Source organism: Ceratotherium simum, chromosome 3, assembly GCF_057802395.1.
Source record: "Ceratotherium simum simum isolate JZ-2026a chromosome 3, ASM5780239v1, whole genome shotgun sequence".
NCBI classification, from domain to species: domain Eukaryota; kingdom Metazoa; phylum Chordata; class Mammalia; order Perissodactyla; family Rhinocerotidae; genus Ceratotherium; species Ceratotherium simum.
The window spans coordinates 14,446,430-14,472,186 of NC_141902.1; the positions used below are offsets into that span (position 1 = coordinate 14,446,430).

The window sequence follows — 25,757 nt, forward strand, 5'->3', positions numbered from 1 at the left end:
CAAATAAAAATGTACAACTGAAATTTCACAATGTGGCAAACTATTATGATACCAACAAAAATAAAATTAAACAGAAAACCTAAAAAATAAATAAACAAAATTCCTAACATTATTCTTTAATCTACCTGTTAGAATTTATCATAAAAAAATAACTAAAAGAAAAAAATTTTAAATAAAGAACACACCATAGCCAAAGTTCACCAGTTTTTCTGGCCAAAGAGTAGAAGGAAATGACTAACAAAATGATATCATGCATTTAACTACCTCAAATTTTAGCTTCTTGAAACTTTCTTCCTGAGGGTACAATAGACCATTTACATTAACAATGTTAAGAAAAATGCTAATCCTTCAAATAAGTCCTTCTAAATTGAATCTAGACTTGATTCTTTTAATTACTCATTCTAACATACACAAACTACCTAACTGAATAGCAATGTATCAAATGAAGGATAGCAATAATCAGAAATCTCTACCTGAAATCACTAAAGATTATAAGCCATTTTAGGATAATCAAACACAAACTTTTTAAAATGATGTAGTACTAAAGAAACAGACAGTATGGAATTCACCAGTGCGTGGTTAATCGAGGAATGCTTCAGACAGGTCATAAAAGAAACAGGAATAGAGAAGCAGAAGGCGGTAGAAAAGCATGCAAGGCAGGATGGTAAGTACAGGCAGAATTATAAACTAAACAATGTCCACTCCAATCTACCAGGCTACATCAGAGGAGTCATGTTTTAATAATAAAAGATAACAATTTATTAACTATGCCCCAGTTTGTTCCAGAAAGGATTTAAGCTTATAAGTTTACATTAAAATGTGACCAGAGAGCATAACATAAAAAGTCAGACAGACAAGATAAGGCTCATGAGTATCAAAATAAAAAACAGAAACTCACCTTCCATAGAACGGAATTCTTGCTTTGGTAGCATTCTGTTTTAGTTGGTCAAAAGCCCCTACAATATAATGAGTTAATGAGTCCTCCAACTTGAAAATAAGAATTATAGAAAATTTTTCAAATTTCAACAGGTTACCTGCTCTGAATGTGTCTGCACATATCAAACAGGTCTTCCAACCTTTCCTCTGGTAATAATATGCCAACTGGGAAAGGAAGATTAAAAAATATAGTATCAATAAATACAAATTATTATACATATTTTTTTTTGTTTACCCTTGTTATTTACTTAAGGAGTAAAGTAAAATTGCTCATATTCTCCTGAAAATAATACTATTAAATTTTTCAATACAACAAATTTCCTAAAGAGTTTAAATTCTAACTGCCATACAGTCACAATCAAAGGGTACAAAATGATCAAGCAACAAATGACCATAGTAAAAAATGTGAACTACTATTAATGTTAATTTAGCAAAAACAAACAATCACATAATCTGGCAACAAAGTTGAGGCACCCAATTTTGGAGGAAGGGATGGTACAATGAATTAAAAATTAGCATAAGGATCTGCGAAATGAAGATCTAAATTATGCTGGGTGGGACACTGTAAAAAGGCAGTCTTGAGCCATAGGAGATAAGGTAAACTTTCCATGTTCTCTTCTCCAAAAATCATATCCTCACCTCCTTAAAGGATAGGAACAGTCTTTTTGGTAAAAGGAATAGCCTAGTTATACAGAAGTCTACCATTCTTACAAAAAGCAATCACAACAGAGACTATGGGACTCTTTCTTCTTATCCTACAAAAAGCTATTACAAAAACACAATAGATACATCAAGTAACACAAAATTGTAAAGCAAAAATACTATAAAGCTTGGCCTTAGCATAAAACTTGATTTATACAAACATCTTCTCTATGACGTTCTTTTTAAATTAAGTATAATTTACCTTTGAACATGTTGTTGTTTTACCACTCCCTTGCAAGCCAACAAACATGATCACATTCTGTTTTCCTTTAGTGGGTGTCCATGCTTTAACTCCAGGGTCCACAAGCTACATGTCAAAAATAAAATAAAAATAAAATCAGGTTAACATATGCTTACATTCAAAACCCCTCTTTTAAATTGTAAAAATAATTTAAGGACGTTTTGGTATAAAAGGCAAATCATAATCCTACCAGATTAATCCAACTCTACTATTTCCCTTTGTACACACATACTGAAATTTCAGAATTTAAAATAATGCATTGTGAAGTCACAAGCAAGCCTATATTCCCAAATCAATTCAGAGTAAAAATCTCAAAACATATTTTAGAAGAAGCTGGGGTGTGAATAAAATGTGAGACCAAGTTTGAGGCAAAGAAGCAATCTGCATCAGCACTGCAGAAATATAAAAATATATGTGCAGACCACATATGAACTTTTAAATTTCTAGTAGTGACATTAAAAAATTTTAAAACAAGTGATATTAATCTTAATACTTTATTTAACCTGATATATTATCATTTCAACATGTAATTTATATTGAAAAATTACTGAGATTTTTATATTCCCCTTTCCCATACTAGGTCTTCGAATTTGGAATATGTTTCATACGTTTCATATTTAAAGTACATCTCAATTTGGACTAGCCACATTACAAGTGTTCAATAACCACATGTGGCTAGAGGCTACCAAATTGGGACAGCATACATCTTCATGTTCAATTTGACAAATGTTTATGTATGAGCAAAACTACAAATTACATGTGAAAGACTTTCTAGGTCAGTCAAATGTCAAACTCTGCAATGTCAAAGATATACCATTCTATAAAGTTATTATATGTAGACGGCTAGTAAAAAATAATCACCAATTTTATAATGACAGTCAGTGGAAAATTAAGGTTCATATATGGACAGTCCCCAAACTAAGAGGCATGAGGCATTTTTAAAGTTCATTTAAAAAAATAATTCATTTGTGAGTCAGTTGTTTGGAGCTTGAAACATGTATCTCCATATGATAATAAAGCCATAACAGTAGTTAAGGTCCTAGACCAGAGGTTGCCAAACTATGTGTAAATAAGGTTTTATGGAACGTAGCCACACCCATTCATTTACTGCTTTTGTGCTACAACAGCAGAGATGAATACACTCATGTGTCACTAAAGACCAGGATATGTTCTGAGAAATACATCATTAGGCGATTTCATTGCTGTGCAAACATCACAGTGTACTTACAGAAACCTAGATGGTATAGCCTACTACACACCTAGGCTGCATGGTATATAGCCTATTGCTCCTAGGCTATAAAGCTCCATGTTACTGTATTGAATACTGTAGGCAACTGTAACACAATGGTATTTGTGATCTAAACATAGAAAAGGTACAGTAAAAATATTGTATAAAAGATTAAAAAATAGTACACCTGTATAGGGCATTTACCATGAATGGAGCAACTTTGGGAAGCTGCTCTGGGTGAGTCAGTGAGTGAGCGGTAAGTGTGAAGGCCTAGGACATGACTGTACACTACTGTAGACTTTATAAACACTGTACACTTAGGCTACACTAAATTTATAAAAAAATATTTTTCTTTCTTCAATAATAAATTAACCTTAGCTTACTGTAACTTTATTTTATAAACTTTTAATTTTTAACTTTTCACTCTTTTGTAATAACACTTAGCTTAAAACACATTGTACAGTTGTACAAAAATATTTCCTTTCTTTACATCCTCATTCTATAACCTTATTTTCTATTTTTTAAATTTTCTATTTTTTTTTCTTTTTAAACTTTTTTGTTAAAAACTAAGACACAAACATACACATTAGCCTAGGCCTACACAACGTCAGGAACATCAATATCACTGTCTCCCACCTCCACATTTTGTCCCACTGGAAGGTCTTCAGGGGCAATAATACGCATGGAGCTGTCATCTCCAATGATAACCTTCTTAGGGAATACCTCCTGAAGGACCTGCCTGAGGCTTGTCACTCTTTTCAGAAATATGTCCATGATGGTTTGCTTGGTTTGTTTCTTTTTTTCATCATAGTGAACATTCCTCTCTATTAACGAAAACCTTTTGGTGTTTCATGTTTTCAAACTTTTTAAGGAGCTTGTTGAAGTCTGCAAAAGCTTCTGCTAAACCCTTCACTGTGAATTCTCTTGGGGGTTCTTTTTCTTCTCTTGCATTTTCCCTTTTTCTTGCCTCTTCTTCAGCCATGTACTCCTGTTCTAGTTCCAACAACTCTTCATTAGTCCATTCCTCAGGAACCACCTCTAGGAGCTCCTCCATGTCATCCTCATCCACACCCAGGTTAAAGTTGTTTGCCATCTCAACCACAGCGCTGTTGATTTTTGCAACCTCCTCACCCTTGGCAAATCCACCAAAGTCACAGATGAACCTCTTGAGTGTCTTCTTCCAGATGCCATTCATACACTCCTTGGTGACATCACCTCAAGCCCAAGCAAGGTTCTTGATGCAGTCATAGATGTTGTAATCCTCCCAGAATTGCATCGGTGTCTTCTGTCTTCCTCAGTTGCAGCAATAGCCTAGGCAAAGGTCTTCCTCAGGTAGTAGGCCTTAAAAGCTGCTATAACTCCTTGATCCATTGGTTGGATGAAAGAGGTGGTGTTTGGAGGGAGAAACACTGCTTTGATATTGGGATGAAGATCACCAATAAAAGAAGGATGTCCAGTAGCATTATCAAAAACAAGCAAAATCTTGAAAGGTATGCTATTCTCCAAACAGTACATCTCCATTTTGCTGGCACAGCAATTCTGGAGGGCATCTTGGAAGAGGAGTTGGGTCATCCAGGACTTCTTATTGCTCCTGCAGTACACAGGCAGTGTGTGCTTACTGAAATGCTTGAAGGCCCTGGAGTTCTCACTGTGCCAGATCAAAAGGTTTCAATTTGTAGCCTGCAACATTGCCCCCAAGCAACAATGTTATCCTGTCCTTAAAAGTCTTGAAACCTGGCAGTGACTTTGCCTCCTTATGGATGAAAGTCCTTTCAGGCATCCGTTTCCAGAATAGGGCAGTTTCATCCATACTGAATATTTGCTCTGGAAAGTAATTTTCCTCTACAATCAGCTTATCTACAGTTTCCAAAAATTCTTCAGCTGCCTTCACATCAGCACTCTCATACTCACCACTCACTTTCACTTTATGTAATGAACAATCATTCTTGAATCATTTAAACCACTTAGAGCTAGCAGTAAATTCAACATCGTGGTCCGGTCCAGCCTTTTCTTTCAACATCGCAAACATTTTGCTTTGGCCGTGATCGTCATGGTGCTGAGTGGGACGTGCTTCTGCATCTGGTCTTCAATCCAGTTAATCAGCAGTTTCTTCATATCTGATAAAATTCTCAAATTTTTGTTTGTCTTGTTACCTTCAATGAAGCAGATCCTTCAACAGCCTCCATCACTTTGTTCTTGTTCTTTTTTGTTTTTGTGTGTGTGTGTGTGAGGAAGATCAGCCCTGAGCTAACATCCATGCTAATCCTCCTCTTTTTTTTTTACTGAGGAAGACCGGCTCTGAGCTAACATCTATTGCCAATCCTCCTCCTTGTTTTTTTTCCCCCCAAAGCCCCAGTAGATAGTTGTATGTCATAGTTGCACATCCTTCTAGTTGCTGTATGTGGGACGCAGGCTTGGCATGGCCAGAGAAGCGGTGCGTCGATACACGCCCGGAATCCGAACCCGGGCCGCCAGTAGCCGAGCGCGCGCACTTAACCGCTAAGCCACGGGGCCGGCCCCTGTTCTTGTTCTTCAAGATCATAGCTGTGGTGGAAGCGGACATGCCTGACTGATAAGCAATAACCATCACTGACTTCCCATCTTCATACCCCTTTATCACTTTTAATTTCATTTCCAGGTCAACTATTTGATGTGGGCTCTTAATGGCAACACTAGCAGTGGATTTTGTATTCTTAGGGGCCATGATGAACAAAACAACAAAAGATTAAGTCAAGCACGAGAGAAAATGATGCAATCAAGAGACTCGGTAAACGTGAGATGTACAAGGCTGCTGCTGGTGTAACATGTATACTGTTCTACAGTAAACTTTTTTTTATATAAGTAGAAAGAGTACACTCTCAAATAATGATGAAAAGTATAATAAATACATAAACAGTAACAGTCGCTTATCATCATTATCAAGTATTATGTACTGTACATAATTTTATGTGCTATACTTTTATACGACTGGCAGCGCAGCACGTTTGTTTATACTAGCATCACCACAAACACTTGACTAGTGTGTTGCACTATGACATTACGATAGCTATGACATCACTAGGCAATAGGAATTTTTCAGCTCCACTATAATCTTATGGGACCACATCATATATGCAGTCCATCGTCAACTAAAACATTGTTATGTGGCACATAACTGTAGTTGTAACAGAGACCAAATGGCCCACAAAGCGTAAACTATCAAGTCCTTCAGAAAAAATTTGCCAAGCCCAGGCTAAACAATACCATAAAGGTCACATAATGCATATGATACCTGAATTTCAAGGAAAGCCATGTGGTAGAGAAGGAAGGGTAAAAAACACATTTTGTTATCTCTTTCCCAGGCATAGGCCTAGCCTTAAGCAAATTTCTGAAATAGGCAAAATCTACCTACCCTACATTCACTCCCCTTCCTCCTAGATCCTTTCAGAACACTGATGCTACCCTACATTCACCTCCATTCTCTATATCTCACAGCAGAATCACTCAGCTCTCTATGAACCTGTTATCTGGAACATATATGTTTTACTGAATAATTATTTTATAAATCTATCTTCTCTTCTTCCTCTACCCTGTAACAGCAATACTGAACTTTTCAGTCTCAGGACTCCTTTATAAACACGGTAGTTTGTAAAGGTTAGTTGCAATGTGAAATCTGAAACCATATAAACTTTCATACTCTGTTACATTAAAATCTGTTATTCTATCTGGTACTCTGAACGGATCTTAAACTGGTGCATGATTTTTTAACATCATACATCAGTCATTTAGAAAATATTGGTTTTTTGAGTTATACATATCTCCTATTGTTGATACATTTTACTATATAACATCAAAAAATTGTATTTATTAATATCAATACTGATCTCACCAGAAAAGTAAGTATTGGGACACTGTCACACTTATGGTGGAGATACAAGTTTCTAGTTTTCACCTGAAATGTCAAATTTTATCACTGGCCACAATATTGTTAGTTATTTGCCTTAAAGTGACAGGCTCATTTTATTTACTTTAGAGAAAACGTCTGCCAAATGCCCAAGTCTGAATCACCACAGATTATCTGTCTGTTGTTTATTCATGTAAAAATGGTGTTCTATGAAAGAAGCGGCTAGCTCAGTTTACAATCAAATAATCACACGTGTTTTCCTCAAGACAACCATCAAATTTCAGTATGCAGCAAAAGGTCCTTTTACATACTTCCCATTTCATCACACAAAATCTTATAAAGATGCATATACTCAAGGGTCAAGATTTAATTCAACTAATAATTTCTACTGCTCCATCAAGAAGATGCGTAAGTGAAACTGGCATTGTTTTTTTTCACTGCAAGTGTGTGGTCATAAAGAGTACAAGGACTATTAGTATAGTTTCGTACCACTGCCTTGATTCATGCTAGGGAGTTTTACCCACCATTGCTTTAGAACTAGCAGTGCAAATATTAACATGGTAAAAAGGGCAAAAAAGGCAAATAATGTCTCAGTATTATTATGAAAAGAGTTTTGACCTTGCTTCGTATACCACTGCTCCTGATCATAGCTTCTGAGTATAAGGACCAGTCTTATTCATTCTGTAATCACAGCACTTGGCGTACTACCGGAATAAAGCAGGTACTCCACAAATGCTTCTTAACGAAGCACTTTGATGCTCCAGAATTGCCTATAGATGGCAACCCTAAAAACAAAAATTTTCACTCACTCTGTGCTGACCTCACATGCTAGATGAAAAGCAATCTGGAAATAATGCGAGGAGTCCTACATAAGGAGTTTGGAGATCAGACCTGGGTCTGCAACTAACTAGCTGTCTCACTTTTCTCAACTGCAAACTGAGAAGCACGACTGGATAAATTCTCTGACCTCTTTTAGGTCTGAATTTCGTTTTTTATCAATTAGTCTACAGGACTAAACTGAAATGACAAAACCATCCGAGACACTAAACTTTTTCAAAGTACCAGTGAGCTCTAGTGGAACCAAAGGAGTAAATGAAACAATTCACACAATATAGAGAAAAACACTAGGAGATTATCAGCAGACATCTGTCGCTCTAAAAACAATTTTTTTTGTTCCTTTTTCTTTCCCCTACCATTGGACCATACCTACCACACATATTTTTTAAAGCTCTAAGATTTTCACCACACTTTTCATCACAGCAGCAGCAATATCAGTTCTGAGGTGAGACAGGGCAATAGGCTACATTTACTACTTGCAAAATACAACTTCACTAATTCAAAACTGCACATAATGTAGGCAAGAGCTGAGACATTTGGTCTTTTTAAAGGGAATTTTGTACACAAGGAACAGTGTACAAAAGAGCACTTGCCAAGAGTGACTTTCTGGACAAAACGAGGACCTTCAATAGGCAAAACTTGATATTAAAAGAGGATAAACTCAGCGAAGCCCTTCCATCAATTAATATGCAGTGAAGTTTTACTTTTGTAACTTGGCTTTGGCATTTTTTGCAGGAATAGTACTTGCCTTCACATCTGTACTCAGAATTTTATATTCAGAAAAGTCTATAATAAAAATAGGCCACTTTAGAAAAGTTAATAATCCTTCAATTGATATTTTTAATACAGATGAATATTCTATAAAAGCATAAAAAAGTATTCCAAAATAGTATTCCTATATAGGCAGTGCTAATGTGTTCTTACTCATTGAGTCTGTGGAGAATCACAGCATAATCTTGATATACTTTTACCTTCACAAGTTCTTTAAATACAGCATGCTGAATCATTTTTCTTTTGTTAAGACCAGATGCCATCTCTTCAAGATCAATAGCAGATCTTCACGATGATGGTATTTGGGGGTAGGAGGGATAAAAGCCAGTTAAGACACTCTAAAAAAGAAGTTTCTGCCCCAAAGAATGTAAGAATATGTAATCATTTATATTAACAGTTTTCTAATTAACATGAATATAATTACTATAGATTCATAAGTCTATACCATAAACAATTTACCATGAAAAATTAGATGCAAGACTTTGGTTAGTTTTTTAAGGCTTTTTTTTTTTTGAAAGTCTAAATATTAGTTTGGCCATATATCACTACAAAGTATTAATTCTATGTATTTTTCTTGCACCATACATATCTTATACATCTTTATACCTAGCAGAAAATAGGACTACTTTCTCTAGTTCTACGTGCTTAAATGCTAGTAGTTCCACATTTATTAGCCAGTCTAACAATATAAAAAGAAGGAATGGCCTGAGCATGACAAGGGCTAGGATTCAGGCAGCTAACTGAGATGCCTATATTATTCTGTGTGCCCTGCCCCAGTAAGTGCCTCTCCCAAAGAACACAATAACTCAAACCACACACATTATGCCTTCATTCAAATATGGACAGAAAAACCAAAGGGGAACAAAGAAGGACACAATTCTCCAATAATGAAGGAGGCTGATTAATGTCATCTTATGCCTGAAGAGCACAAAATGGCACCTCTTTTCTATGAAGAATCTGAATTCTAAAAGCTAAAGGCTTTTATATTAAAATACTACATAGTATATGATTGGATGCATCCAAATAAAGCAGTAGTAAAACAGAAAGAAATCCACAACTAAATGAAAGCCACACGTAGTTTATTCTTTGAACCATCATTATGGAAACATACTATACGTGCAGTTTTCCAACATATGAGTTCTACTCTTTTCCAGTGCTCTATAGCAGAAATGTTTCACGATATAGCAGACTTTTCTAGTTAGCTCCTCATCCCAGTAAACTATATTTAGTTTTGCCTGGTTTTTACCTGATTAATTTAACTTACTTTACATTTTCTCTTAGCTGCTTCACTAGTTTAATATTAACATCTGCTTCCAGTAATGCTGTACATACTTCTTTTAGCATAGCATTTAATACCTGCAAATAAATAAATAAAAATTTAAAATGCCCAGCATTTCATTTCAATCATATAAAAACAATGGTTGATCAGTCATCATACACTACCATAGCTTCATAAAAACAATACTATACTATTGGGGGGGGGAGAACATTTCCCAGTTAGCCTTAGAGAGATAATCTTTTTAAATGTCTAGTTGTTTTGTCAAAATAAGACATTCCATTTAGTTTTATTCAACCAAGTATTAATTATCACAATTTTATTCCTATATTAAAGTAATAATAGGAATCGCTTCTCAGTCTTTTGGCTAAGATCAAGTGAAAAGTAATAATAGTAAAGACACTATACAAGCCAAAGAAAGTTACTACACAATAGATGTTGCACTAAAGTTTTCTGTGTTGTTGAACACCCCCTGTTGCTGATACACAGCACTTATATTCACAATATCTGCTTGATTGGACTTCCATAGAAGAAAATGTAACAAAAGAAAATGACCCAGTCTGACCTAGCAGCCTTACTGTTTCCACTCAGAACAGAGGAACAAAGGTGAAAAGAAACTATCCTCCACTAATAACTCACTCTCATCACATATTTGTTGAGTTGCAAGGCACTGTGGTTAAAGGTCATAAACTATAAATTCTTAAGAAAAGATGAGGCTTTTGCTGCTCATGTAAATAAGTGTTTACACACTAGAATGTAAGCTCCACGAGGGCAGGGATTTTAGCCTGTTTTGTTCACTGCTATATCCCTGGTGCCAGCAAAAAGGTCTGCAAAAATGTCGGTCGTCAAATACTTCCTGAATGAATTCTCATCTTCAACTCATTTCATATGTCCTACAGAGACTTATTAGATTTCTCTACCCCTCCTTAAAGGGGTCTGATAAAAATGGAACTGATCTTTCTCATTAGAGGGATTTCTCCTTGCTAATTCCCTAGCAGCAAAGTACCAGGAACACAGAAGCTGCCAATTCAAACAACAGCTGTTACTCTACTTCCCACCAAGCTCTTCTCCTTGGTTTCTTTTTTCTCTACTATCAATACAAACAGCATACGGGTTACACAACAGGGAAAACTGTTCGGAAAGCTGCTGTTTTATTTGTTCTGAATTCCAAAGACTAAACAATGGTTTAAGTTATGATTTATTATAATTATTAGAAAAAGCCCTGAATGAGGAATTAGAAAAAAGATTCTAATCCTGGTTCTTCCAATAAACATGTGAAACTGACTTTCTCTTGCTGTTAAATGAGAGGCTGGACTAGCTGAGCTCAAAGATGGTCCCAAAGTTATTTAATTCCATTAGCTTATTAAAGTGTTGATATCAAATTCTATATTAAAATTTTTTTTCAAACCTCCAAGTTAGAAAGTACTTTTTATTTATTATTTTATTTGATTCTTAAAACCATCTCGTAAGGTAAATGCTATTTTCTCATTTTAGACATTGAAGAATCTTTTTTTTTTTTTTTTTTTTTAAAGATTTTATTTATTTATTTTTCCCCCAAAGCCCCAGTACATAGTTGTCTGTCATAGCTGCACATCCTTCTAGTTGTTGTATGTGGGACGCGGCCTCAGCATGGCTGGAGGAGTGGTGCCTCGGTGCGCACCCGGGATCCGAACCCGGGCCGCCGGCAGCGGAGCGCACGCACTTAACCGCTAAGCCACGGGGCCGGCCCGACATTGAAGAATCTTAAGTTGACTTGCCCAAATTTCTATCACACAGCTACTAAGGGGGACACTAAACAAGGTCTTCTAAAACCAAACTCAGTACTTTTCCATGGGTACCACAAAATATAAAGTATAGTTGTGGACTATAATCATCTTTTTCCAACTGACAAACCATTAAGATACAATGTGTGGGAAAAAAATAGGAGAAAGAAATATCTTAAACAATAAAGCCAGGAGAAAGAGTATTTCAGATATCACATAAGGAGTCAGCTTACAAAATCTCCAAAAAACTGAATGAGGATTTCAGAGAAAATGAATCAAAATACACAAGATGAAAATAGTAGCCTTTTATAAGAATGCTAACAAAAGTCAAGGAGAAAATGTCAGATAGGCACATGCCTAGCCAAGAAGAAAGAAGTTTTATGCTTATGTCAAGAGAGAAAGCAAAAGTATATTTCCAGATCTAAGCCATTTTCAAAATATAAAATTTATGTCATTTTTACAAATAAGGTAAGGTTTTGGGGTTTTCTTTGTTTTTTTCTAATTCTTTATAGAAAGTTGAAATTAATAGTAAGATAGTTGACTTCTCAGTAAAAACACTATCTAGTGTATCCAGTTTTAGGTTTTTATGTAGGTATTAAATCTACATTAAAATAAATATAAACATAGAGATCACTAATAATCCATCTCCTCAATGCTAGTGATGATGTGCAATCATACGTATGTCACATATTTTACATACCTCTTCATTGATAATGGTGGCATTGCTCAATGAGCGTAATGCTGATGTTATCTTTCGTCCAAGGTCTGCTAGTACCATCTTGAAGGCTTTAAGACGTGATCACAAGAAAATCTAGCAAGGAAAAAAATTAAATAAAAACATCTGAAAACAATCAATACCAGTTCTCATAATTGAAGACTTCTAAAGAAGAGTATTTAAGTTCAAATTAAAGTACTCTAGTGTTTAGATACTGTAACTTCAACTTCTATAGCCTCAACCTGCAGCTCCAATACAGCCAGGTCCAAAAGCTAAAGCTACCACTTGGTTACGATGCCTTATGTTTGAATAGCTAATTGGAATATTCTACATGAACCAGCAAATTTAACATATCAGATAACATGCTTTCAGGAAATGATGACATGACCTCAAATTAACTTGTTCTTATTTTGGACATACTTGTGAATATGAGTGACTGACTGATGTATCATGTACAGTTTCAAATGAAAACAGAGAAAGAAAAAGGTGAAATCTCCACCCAGGAATACTGTCTAATTTACCATAATAAAGGACTTTGAAAACTATTTTGATTCATGCTCTAAGCAAAAAAAAAAAGGTTTTAATTAATAAATCACCTAACTTTTCACACACATTACATTACCTCGTTTTACTCTTCCAACAACCAAGGAAAGAGGTATGTTATTAATCTTCCCATTTTAAAGCTGTTCTTGAGTCCCCAACTCTAAACAAGATAACCCCAGAGGTCCTCTTCAGCTCTAAAACGTTATGGTTTTATAAAGTATATAGACGTATCTACTACATGTAAGTCAGGATGCAAAGACTCATGGATGGTGAGTAAGCAAATATGACTCATAGCCCCTGCCCTCAAGTAGCTTATCTACTAGCTGGCAAGATGAGGCACACGAATGAACAGCAAAATAGAGTAAATATTAAGAAAAAATTCCTCTTGTCCAACTCCCTTCTAACGGGGACATCGGCTTTTTCCCGACTTCAAACTCAAACTGAAACATCAGCTCTTCCTGGGTCTCAAGCCTGCCAGCCTTCGGACTGGAAATAAACCATCAGCTTGGCTCTCCTGGGTCTCCAGCTTGCCGACTCACCCTGTGCATCTTGGAACTTGTCAGCCTCCATGATCATGTGAGCCAATTCCTTATAATAAATCTCTTTATATATGTATACACACACCAATATATGCATATATGTATATATATGCACACATCTTATTGGTTCTGTTTCTGTGGAGAACCTTGACTAACACCAGTAAATTACTAGTTCAAAGCTAGCAATAAAAGTTTATGATTGGGGGCCGGGCCCGTGGCTTAGCGGTTAAGTGCGCGCGCTCCGCTACTGGCGGCCCGGGTTCAGATCCCGGGCACGCACCGACGCACTGCTTCTCCGGCCATGCTGAGGCCGCGTCCCACATACAGCAACTAGAAGGATGTGCAGCTATGACATACAACTATCTACTGGGGCTTTGGGGGAACAAAAAAGGAGGAGGATTGGCAATAGATGTTAGCGCAGAGCCTGTCTTCCTCAGCAAAAAGAGGAGGATTAGCACGGATGTTAGCTCAGGGCTGATCTTCCTCACACACACACAAAAAAAAGTTTATGATCAACCACCAATGATTATTTCTGTAAAAATTCAAAGGGAAAAAAAAAACAGGCTTAAGTAGACAGAATAGGCTTTATTGAGAAGGTTGAATACGAATTTGATCCTAAAACATGGATAGAATTTGGATAGGTGGAGAAGAGGACAAAAGGGAATTTGAAGAAGGTGAAATGGCATAAGCAGAAATGTAGACATGGAAAAGCCTGGGACATACTTATACCTCATATATGCATTGTACTTACAGATTATTGAGTATTATTTGGGGGACAGTAAATAAAATATTCTGGTTGGGACACAGGGCTATATAGTTAGAAGCAGATACAGGTTGTAAAGGGCTCTGAAAACCAGGTTAAGAAATATCAATTGTCCAATATAAGCAATATTGGCAAAAAAGTTCATTGTTCAAAACAACTCTTTTAGTAACTCTTCCAAGCTAATCTAGTCTAAATTAGTCAAACAAGATGATCTAGACTAGATCCTATCTATAGAGTATACAGGAGATTAAAAATAAGAGAAAGAGGAGGACAAAAGAGCTGACTCATCCCACGTAGAGAACGTGGGAGAGATGGAGAGCCAAAAGCAGCAGAAAGGGAAATGCACTCAAGGACTGATCACTGGCAGAGACATTCCAGGCTGAGCTCTACATTAAACATTACACTTCCACTCAGGTAAAAGTTGGTAATTTAGAACCTAAAAAATTACTACCAACACTGACGGAATTGAAAAAATGTGCTTACCGTAAAATTTTTTACAATACATGGTTACTTAACCTGAAAGAGAAACTACTTCATAGAAAAGATCCGGAACTTTTTATTTCTTGTCCCATACTTATTATACTGAATTATTATTACTTAAGTAAATAGTCTTCAGGTAAGAAACAAGATTCAGATGTTTCCATTCATCTCCTTTACCACTGTGCTACCAGGAGTGATATAATCCTAATTATGACACCATAGTTAACTTTTTCAGAGATCATGTCATAAACAGATCATTCTCCATTTTAAAAAGCTATACTAGTTCTCTTAAAAATAAACTTCTCTTCCCATGTTGACCGGCTCTCTTAAATTAAAAAAAACTGTGAAGTATTCCAATACATTTTTCCTTGTGTACGTACTTATGGCAGCATATTTTTACATATATTTGCCTGACTATAAAAACCTGCACTTCAGTAGAGGAATAATAATATCTATTAATATCTTTTATTTAGACAGTGTTTCTTCAGCAATTTCCAAGCGTGTGTTTCTGAAAACTTTGGTGTTGGAATTCTCAAAACCTCAACGACCTTCCATTTCATGCAGAGGTAAAGTCCTCAGAACAGACGGTAAGGCACTCCCAAACACACACACACACACACACACACACACACACACACACTTGATTTTAATCACACTGACCTCCTGGCTGTTGATGCTGCACATTTCCACCTCAGGGCCTTAGGACCAGCTGGCAGAGCAGGCTCTTCCCCTGGCTGACAATACAGCTCCCTCCCTCATCTCCTTTAGATCACGGTCCAGATGCAATTTCTCAATGAGGCCTTCCCTAATCACTTGTTTAAAATTGCAACCTCCCTTCTCTTTATTTTTTCTCATTGCTCTATTACCAACTAACATATGATTTACTTACATTATATATTTACTTATATATTGTCTATATCCCCCAACTGATATGTAAGATGCTTGAGGGCAGGGATTTTTCCTCTTTTGCTCTCCCCTGTGAGCTCACTGCTTTATCTGTCCTCAGTCTTATATAGTAAGGCCTCAGTAAAAATCAACTTTATGAATGAATGATGTACTTAAGACCATAAGGCAAAAGCAAGACTAGAGAAGCAAAGCCATGAAAGGCCTTATAAATATCTCTTAAAGACCACTAAAATAAAGCAATGGAGATAACATGACAAATCAAAATAAAATCAATGACCTAGGTAACTGATATTGTACAATTAATATTCATTTGCCATTACTTATTATAACTTTTCAGAATTTTCCTAAAAAGAATTTCAACAAGATTTTTAAAAATTAACTTGACCTTGTTCTAATATGCACACTAAAATGCAAAACATCTTTTTTAACATTAATAGCTAATCCTATAACTCAAATTGGAATAATTTACAATTCAAGCACGCTCACTCAAAATTCTCTTGGCTAACTAAAAAGATTTATAGAAGCAAATCTGTGTATACTTGAATTTCACAGAAGAGAAATCTCTACTTAGATGTGGCTGTTGGAAAAGTAAGGATTCCTGTATATAGTACTTCACACAGTTTAACATCTATTATCTCATTCTACCCTCACAACAATTTTATGACATAAGCAGGTTAGTGAACGGAACAGCCATTCCCTACAAGAAAAGCAAAAAGACTTTCCAGTCTCTTGGCTACAGAGCCTCACGTCCTAGAGCATGAATGATGCTTTAAACAACAGGGTTGAATACCCCTGCCGGCAAACTCCAGGGACAAATTATGCTGCTGTACTACAAGAGAGGAAATCATATTTTGAAAGCAAAGATGCACAGTCCTCTTCATGGAAGAGTAATTGCAACGTTCAGAAAGAACTGATCAGCACAACTGCAATCAGGATGTACAAGGACTGAGCTGGCCCAAGTGGCACGTTCCTCTCACAGGAGTGTGACTAGGAGCCGGGCAGTGAGGTGATGGAAACAGGCTCCAGTTTGGGGCGCCCTAAGCAAGGCAGGCACAGGCCCAGTATCACACTTACCTGCTGCAGTGTGAAGTACTGGAAAGAGCATAGGCTTTGGAGTCTGACAGACTTGATTCAAATCCCAGCTCTGTTACATATTGGCTGTTACTTTGGGCAAGTTACTTAACCTCTCTGAGCCTCACTTTCCTCACCTGCAAAACGGAGATAACACCATTATCAACGTAGTTACCCTGACGGGCTGTTGTAAGGAACAAATGAGACAATATGTATAAAACTGTCTGCAAGTGCCTAGTGTATTAACTACTAACCAACTTCCTTTCTTGAATGATATCAACTGGCACTCCCTACAATATTATCTGAAGTGTGAGTAAACTGGAAGTTTTTTGAATAACCCTACTAAAGTGCCTGTCCCATTACAAAGGAGCCACTCCTGGAATCTTTAACATTCAGCGCCAATTACACGTACTTGGTTATTATTCAATAGAAGCTGCAATGTCCAAATCACCACTTTTCTTTACATAAAGAATTATAAATATTCCTGCCAGAACCCCGCCTGATCTGAGATTACGTAAAAAATCCTAATGATTATTGATTTCAAATCCTATTATAACAAAAATCCCTATAAAAAAGTTCTTCCAAGCCCTAGTCAGTGATTAACTTATTGGATCAATATTAGACTAAAGAACTAAATATACAAATATATTATCAGTACTAAGTATCTTTAGAAAAACCACTTCTACATTATATATTTTTCTACAAACTGGTCAATAGCCCAAATCAACACTTGCTTTCCTGAATATATTACTAAATCTATATATATATATTTTAATTCTGCATAGCATATGTGTTCATAGTCTAGGACCACAGAAAAGTAAACTTATTTAACAAAGTGGCCTATAGGTATTTTATTTGATAAAATTATATATTTGAATAACTAACATTATAATGTTAATTATGATTTTTAAATTTAGGAATATTTTTTCATTCTGAAGCTACTTAGTCTCCAAGGAAATAATTCACCTTTATGTTTTGTGATTATAAGAGGATACGTGGTCATTGTAAAAATTCAAACATTACAGAAATATTAAAGATAGAAAATATAATTCTCCTAATCCTAACCCCTCTTGTCCCCTGATAACCACCAATTAATAATTTGGCATACATTCCTATAGATTTTATTTTCTATACATATATTTTAGGCAGGTTTTCACAAAAATTACGGTTTTGGGGGGAGTGAAGAGGGAAGCAGAAATGAGAGAATTCTTTTTTAAATATGCTTGTTAATGCTAAAAATATGCTTAAATGCAAAAGGCAAAATACAAACTGCATATATTGCATAGTCCATATTTTGTCTATGAACAAATATCAAAAAAAGGCATTAGCCACCAGGGAAATGTAAATCAAAGGCACAATCAGATACCACTTCACACACACTAGGATGGCTATAACTAAAAAGACAGATAATAACAAGCATCGGTGAGAATATGGAGAAATCAGGATGCTCACACACGGCTGGTGGGAACGTAAAACGGCGCAGCCCTTTGGAAAATAGCTTGGCAGTTACTCAAAATGTAAAACACAGAGTTACTATATGACCCACCAATTCTTCTCTTAGGTACATCCAAGAGAAAGGAAGACACACAACCACACAAAAACTTGTACATGAATGGTCATTAGCAGCTATTTGTATACTAGCCAAAAAGCAGAGACAATCCAAATATTCCTCAACTGATGAGTGGATAAGTCAAATGCATACCCATAAAAGGGAATATTATTTGATAATAAAAAGAAATGAAGTGCTGATACATGCTACAACATGGATGAATCTTGAAAACATTATGCTAAATGAAAGAAACCAGTGACAAAAGACCACATATTATATGATTCCATTTATATGAAATGTCCAGAAGGGGCAAATCTATAGAGACAGAAAGTGGATTAATAGTTGCTTAAAGCTTGGGAGCTGGGGGAAAATGAGGAGTGACTGTTAATGGCTATGCGGTTTCTTTAAAGAGTAATGAAAATGTTCTAAAATTGATTGTGGTGATGGTTGCACAACTCTGTAAATACACTGAAAACCACCGAATTGTACACTTTACATGAAGTGTATGGTATGTGAATTTTGAGTAAAACTGTTAGAAAATAATAATATTTGTCATCTCTGGATGGTGAATAACTAGTAATTTTTATTTTCTTATTTATATCTTTTTGTGACTTTCAAATTTTTGGTAATGACTAAGAGTATTTATTATTTTTAAGCCAGGGGAAAATTAATTATTTTTTGAAGTGTTTCTTGTGAGAATTAGAGTGATATTATACTAGAGGTTGAGACAGACTTGCCACTTGTATTCATTTATTCATTCATTAAACACTTCCTATGTGCTCCAGGAACTGTCAGAGCATGAGAAAAGTTCTAACTCCAAATCAATTACTTACATCAATTTAACACATACAAGACTCCTCCGTTAACTTCAGAAGATAAATTATGCATCATACCACCAGTGAACTTCTCTGTCTTAATTTTGCACCAAAGGTTATATTCAGTTATGTCAAGAAGTATCAGGAAATTCTTTCATTAAAATAATTGTTTTCAAATTTTAAAACTCATTTTAGTATTAAAAATAAAACCACTGCAACACTTCATACTTTAATAGCAGAAAGGCATACCAAAAATTCAATTAGCAAGAAGGGTAATAACTCAAGAACACTGTGACTCACTTTCTTAAGATACTTTTTGGCTGTCAAGTCAATCATAAAAAGAATCTTTATGTAAACTGCTACCAAGAGGAAAATTAATACAAAGTCAAAAGAATTCCTTGGAAATAGTTTGCCTTGAAGTTGAAAATAACATAGACTGAAAATATGGAGGAGCAGGGATAAGACACATATGCCCAAGCAAAGGGTTATTTTGATGACATTTAGCTAACACCTATCAGCTAAAAATTAAATACTCAATCAGAATCTCCAGGGATAGTAACACTGAAAGGTTTTCAGGGAAGTGGCCTCATCAAAATTCTTGATTAGGAGAGCAAAACAAGGCATCTATATTTTGAAAAACTTCACTGATTATACTGATGTGCAGCCAGGGTTAATAATCACTGTATGAAGCAATACTACTCAAAGGAAACAAGGGAATGAAAAATTTGTTCTATAATTTAAAAATTAGAGACAATGTAGCAAATACACTGGGGGAAGAAAAACTTGAGAGCAAAGAGACTACACACAATAATCATACTCCAAAAGTCTAGTCGAGAGAGGTAGGCTTGAACTAGGGAAGCAGAAGGCAAAATAGGGAGAAGGGGCTCAAGTCAAGGGCTACCCGTAAAGCAGAATCTATAGGACCGGATGACCAAATGGCTGGGGAGAATGAAGGAGAAACAGAAGGCAAAAATGACTCCAAGGTCTCTGGTTTGAATAACCAGATGGCTAGTGATGACATTAACCAATGAATGGAAGGCAAAAAGAAAAGCTGGTTTGAAAGGTAAAGAATTAATAGAGAAAAGGTTCAAGGGGCTTTAAAGGTTTATTTGTGATGTTCTACTCCTTAAGTTGGATATTGAGTATATAGGTGTGCATTTTATTATCCTTTTTTAAATTGAACATACAAATATTACGAAATTCAACTAGAAACAAAGGGTCAAAACTCAAAACACACTGGGAATCACTGCTTTTATACATTTTTATATGTACGATATATGTACTAAAGAAAAAACGGGAAAAAAAGGAAGGTGAAGATGGCAAATGTGGTTTTGGACCTATTGAATTTGCAGGAACCAAAGAACTATATCACTTGTGAGACAGAAGCTAGAGAAAAGATTTGGAAATGGTTGGCATACAACAATAACACCATGGAAGCCATGGATCTAGGTCAGAACTCTCAAGGAGAGCCTGTGGAAGACCATTTGGATTATAGTGATAGCAGAGAGCCAACTACAAGGAGAGAGTCAACTAAGACTGAGAATAATCAACAGGATAGAAGCTTTTACTAATTCCCTTTCCCTCTCCAAAGGCATACAGAAGAAAATCAATTTTTTTAAAAAAAGCTACCATTTATGGTTATCTCACTATATTCCAGGGGAAGGTCCAGAATTTCCAGATGGGTGTAATCTGTTTGAAGGAGGGCTTGAAGATGCTTTTGCATAGTACATTATATTAAGTTAGAAAATACTAATTGACCATATCAAAAAGTCAAGGGAAAAAAGTTTAAGAGAAATCTTTCCCCTCCCCCTTGGCATCACCACTGCTATGTTCTAGACACATACCAAACATGTTACCTAATCGTCATCCTCATAATAAGCTTATCAGGTAGATGAGGAAACTGAGGCTAGATTGGAACAGCAACTTGTTCAGGGTCGCAAATCTCCTAAGAAGCACACTAACTCTCATCCGTGTTCCCATAACTCTCATGGCTCTTTACAACACCTTAGTAGAGTTTCTCATTACTCATCTTGATATAATGTATATTTATGTGCCTCTCATTGTACTGTTAGCTCCTCAATGACAGGGATTGTGTCATTCATTTCTGTATTCCTATAGCTAAGAATGAGTAAATATTTTGTTGAATTAAGCATATGAAAGAACTAGGTAAGAGTAACATCAAGACAGCCAATAGGGGAAAGAGTTTCAAGAAACGGATAGTCAGCAGCGTCAAATGCTACAAAGAGAGCCATCAGTGTATCTTAAGTCATCATTGGCATTGAACTGATACCCCTTACTCATTTATTGAATGCCTAATATACGCAGGACACTGTGTTAAGCACAACACGGAAAAATAAAATCTGGTACACGTCAAAAGGTTTTCGGGAGAGTAGCCACATCTAAATTCTTGATCAGGAGACCATAACAAAGAGTCAGGCCTGCAACTGCCTACATCTAATTTGGCTCGGGTACATCTGAAGACAACTTAAAGGGGTCACAGCGCATCTTTTAATAAAACTTCTGACGAGGAACACGAAATGAACAAGGGCCAGAGCATCTCAGTCTCAGTGACCACAGCCGGCGGCCAGGGAAGCCGACTCCCTCCGGGGACTCCAGCCCGCTGAGCACAGCTGGGGCTACCCCTAGCTGCCAGTCCGTAGTCTGGGGCGGGAAAAAGCAGACACTTACCGAAAAAGGCACCGCTACCGCCGTGGCCCAAAGGGGCCGGGGATTCCTTCGCGAGGCCCCACGCCGTGGGAGGAAACCAAGGAAAGCAGAGATCAGACAGACCGGTGCGACCCCACAGCCCGGCTTCCCAAACTATGTAAGCTAGGGTCCCAGCGCCCAGCTCCGCGACGCCAACTCCCACCAGCTGGAAGACCGACGACTGCCACCGAACCTTCCGCCCAATGAGGAAACGTCACCACTCGGCGTAGCCCAGCCTTCCACGAAGAAGTCCACTTCCGCTTCCGGGGCACCTGCCGCGTTCCTGCAATGCGTTCACCGAAAGGGTTTAGAAAGAATTCCGGCCTCCAGGAGCCAGTTTAAGAAAAAGTGACTTTGCTGAGCACTGCCAGCTAAGATGGGAATGATGAGAGATGGGCGTGCGATTGAGTGTAGGGCTTCCCGGGCGCACGTGGGAAACTCCAAAAGGGGGCGGGGCTTAGGGCTGTTGCAGCCAAGGGAGGCGGGTTCCACCGAGGGTCGGTTCGTGTGTCGGGGCCCGTCTCGGCTTGCGCGTGCGCAATGCGAACCTTGCCCTGCGCTGCTTTGTGCTGCAACATGGAATTCCGCTCCGCGCAGCGAGCAATCCTGCAGCTGCTCCGTAGGGTGGCTCCGGCGGACCTCGCAGCGCTGCTCGAGTGGATGCGAACTACCCGTAAGCGACCAGAGGCAGAGGCAGGCGGTTGGGGCAAGGATATGCTGTGGGGCTGACGTCGGGAATTTATGATGAGACCAAAAGCCGTCGATGGGGTCACTCTGCTGCTCTCTGCTCTGCTACGGCGCAGGTTGATGCGGGCGCATGTCAAACCTTGGCAGGTTCAGAGTCCAGTTTGGGATTGGGTGCAGGAAGTTCTCGCTCTGGGTTGTTTGTCGTGATCGCGCCGCAGACTTCAGAAAAACCGCTAGAGCCTCCTTGTGCCTAACCCCTATTCTGAAGGGAAAACAAAAAAGGGAGAGAGAGGTTAGCCCTCACCTCCCGTTACTCCCACTAACTTGTGACGACCAGTAGGGTACTACCTGAAAAAGCACTTTGCGAGAAAAGTTTTAGGCTGTAGAGCTGGAAGCTTTTACTCTACAGGCAAAATCACCTGCAGCTAGTGCATTTATTTTCTCATTTGTAAAATGGACCGTCAATTTAATAGCTGTTTTTCCAGGGTGGGGGGAGGGAGAAAGAAAGGGGGGAAAAAAGACTTTTAAAGTCTTTTTTTTTTTTAATTTTAAACTGTTAACAAAATTAATAATAGTAATAATAAAAAGCACAAATTAGAATCGAGGAAATGTGGTAATTAGGTGTAGTTATTGAAGAATGAGATAGATCTGTTTTGGCAAAGCGAAGGCTAGTGAAAGTAGAGAAAATAGGATATTCTTTGTTTGAGAACTCTGCCAAACCATAGTGTTCCTCTATACTTCTAAACGTTGATTCCCATTTTTGTTTTCATCCAGACTCATGACTTGAAATATTCCTATTTCCTGATGACTGCCAATTTTACACTTCAAACCCTGACTACTTCTCTCTTTGTGATGTTAGAGTCAGTCAGTAGGTTTGGGTATTATTATTATTACACATTTTGGGGGATCATTTTAGATAAGATGCCAAAGTAAAATTAACTTGGACATCTGATACTAGGTGTGGCCTGGAAAGTAGAGAAAATCAGAGAGGTAGCTTCATATTTATACACACATGTAAGATTCAACATAGGAATTTCTAAAATATGCTGAGTCTCCTGTCACTTCACTTAAGCTCTGTATTACCATTTTACTTATATCCCAATTGTTTATAATTAACAGTGCTAATTTCTGTTTGTTGTTTCCTATATTCCTAAGGACAAGATCTTTTATTCCAAAAGCCTCGGGTGCCTACAAAAATGCCACCTGCTGCCTGGTTCTAGCAATTGCACAATTACTAAAACATCCTTGCCCTCAAGATTTCAATTTTGTGGAACCATTTGTAATCTAAATGTACAGTTTTAGAGGAATCAGTTGAGACTCCATTTTTCAAAATCAGGAACACTTGAAAGCATGTTTTGGATGATAATTTTGTACACAAGAATACCCAGCATCATGGGCTAAAAAATACATTTTTCCTTTTTTTAAAAGCATTTTCTGGGGCAGCCCAGTGGTGTGGTGGTTAAGTTCACCTCCACTTTGGGGCCAGGGTTCACAGGTTCAGACCCCGGATACGGACCTACACACCGCTCATCAGGCCATGCTGTGGCAGTGTCCCATATACAGAACAGAGGAAGACGGGCACAAATGTTAGCTCAGGGACAATCTTCCTCAAGGAAAAAGAGGAAGAATGGCAACAGATGTTAGCTCAGGGACAGTCTTCCTCACCAGAAAAATAAATAAAATTAATTTTAAAAAAAGAAGCACTTTCTGTGTCTTTCTCCAAGAGACCATGTAGTCAGAAAAGCTTAAACAATTTGTTAAACAATTTAGAAAACAACCTGAGTTTCTGAAGAATGTTTATTAACATGAATATTTTATGAAATGAGAGTGTCACTGCTTAAGATGAAGGAGTGTCTTTTAATATAAATCTTAAAAAGTAGTGTAATTTAGGGTCCGGCCCCGTGGCATAGTGGTTAAGTTTGCGTGCTCCGATTCGGCAGCCCCCGGCTCCCAGGGCGCAGACCTCCGCACCGCTTATCAAGCTATGCTTGGCAGTCATCCCACATAAAATAGAGGAAGATGGGCACAAATGTTAGCTCAGGGCCGATCTTCCTCAGCAAAAAGAGGAAGATTGGCAACAGATGTTAGCTCAGGGCTAATCTTTCTCACCAAAAAAAAGTAGTGTAGTTTAATAGTATACCATTTTTTTGGTGGTAAAATATACATAAAGTTTACCATTTTAACCATTTTTAAGTGTACAGTTCAGTGGCATTAAGTATTCACATTGTTCAACCGTTACCACCATCCATCTCCAGAACTTTCTCATCTTCCCAAACTAAAACTCTTATACCTTTCTATGAAATGGCTCTAAATATAGCACAAAAGATTCTTCCAATCAACTATTTTTCATTTTCCTAATTGATTTCCCTCTTCTAGGAAAAAAAAATATTTTTTTATCTCTAGTATTAAATCATTTTCATAATATGTTACTTGTATGACATTTGCTTAGACTTTTAATAATTATAACTCTCCTTGAATTTTTATGCCATTTAATGGAAGAGCTAGAGACAGTAATAGGCATTGAGTCTGACTTTGGTTTGAATGTCGAAGAGTTTATTGAAACTAAAAAATATCTACATGTAGCTAACAAGTAAAATCACAATAATTTTTTTTTTTTTTTTTTGGTGAGGAAGATCAGCCCTGAGCTAACATCCTATGCTGATCCTCCTCTTTTTTTGCCGAGGAAGATTGGCCCTGAGCTAACATCCGCGGCCATCTTCCCCTACTTTATATGGGACGCTGAGACAGCATGGTGTGACAAGCGGTGCGTCAGTGCACACCAGGGATCCGAACACGTGCACCCCGGGCCGCTGAAAGGGAGCGCACACACTTAACCGCTTGAGCCACCCGGCCAGCCCCTAAAATCACAATAATTTTAAGTATACAAAAGGAAGAATAATATTCTTGGTCTCTGAAGGAATATTATCATACCAAGACCTGGGGTCATTTATTATCAGGCTAATATAACCAGAAGCTTGGCCAGGGCAGAGCCAAGCACATGTCAATATCTGGTGTAAACTGAAGATATAGAAGAAATAAAGGTGGGAGCCTACATTTTATCTTGGTGCAGCTTAGGCCAACGATCCAGGAAACAAATGAGCACCAGGACAGGAAGGATGAACCAAGTCGGAGGGGCAAAGCACACAAAGATAACCCACCCCCCAAAAAAAGAAAAAGAAAAAGAAAAGGAGTGAAAAATACAGCAGAACCTCAGCTCATTGATTCTGATCTTGTGGCAGAGCATCTGTTCTCTTCTATTTCCTGTATGTGTGTAGAGTGGGCTCTTGATCTAGATTGCAAAGTAGAAGAGAGTGACTGCAGTCCGTTAAGTGACGGGAGGTAAGAG

The 25,757-nt window shown here is 37.3% G+C and overlaps 2 protein-coding genes across 4 annotated transcripts in view; one reads left to right on the top strand and one right to left on the bottom strand.

Annotated features, from left to right (window-relative positions):
* Positions 1 to 21,929, bottom strand: part of SRP54 (signal recognition particle 54) — a 39,442-nt gene extending 17,513 nt beyond the window's left edge. Inside the window, exons 1-8 of one of the 2 annotated variants that reach the window (XM_004436412.3) lie at positions 21,707 to 21,929; positions 16,658 to 16,791; positions 12,338 to 12,448; positions 9,863 to 9,954; positions 8,799 to 8,883; positions 1,841 to 1,945; positions 1,035 to 1,101; positions 899 to 956 (exon numbers count right to left, since the gene is read on the bottom strand). In XM_004436412.3, coding sequence (XP_004436469.1) covers positions 899 to 956; positions 1,035 to 1,101; positions 1,841 to 1,945; positions 8,799 to 8,883; positions 9,863 to 9,954; positions 12,338 to 12,415 — 485 coding nt within the window. In that variant the 5' untranslated portion in view covers positions 12,416 to 12,448; positions 16,658 to 16,791; positions 21,707 to 21,929. The remainder of the gene's footprint in view (positions 1 to 898; positions 957 to 1,034; positions 1,102 to 1,840; positions 1,946 to 8,798; positions 8,884 to 9,862; positions 9,955 to 12,337; positions 12,449 to 16,657; positions 16,792 to 21,706) is intronic. The other variant, XM_004436411.3, reaches the window with a different exon arrangement.
* Positions 21,930 to 22,012: 83 nt separating this feature from the next.
* LOC101392197 (uncharacterized) overlaps positions 22,013 to 25,757 on the top strand; it is a 30,273-nt gene continuing 26,528 nt past the window's right edge. The window contains exon 1 of one of the 2 annotated variants that reach the window (XM_004436414.3): positions 22,013 to 22,397. In XM_004436414.3, the coding sequence (XP_004436471.2) occupies positions 22,265 to 22,397 (133 nt within the window). In that variant the 5' untranslated portion in view covers positions 22,013 to 22,264. The remainder of the gene's footprint in view (positions 22,398 to 25,757) is intronic. The other variant, XM_087422641.1, reaches the window with a different exon arrangement.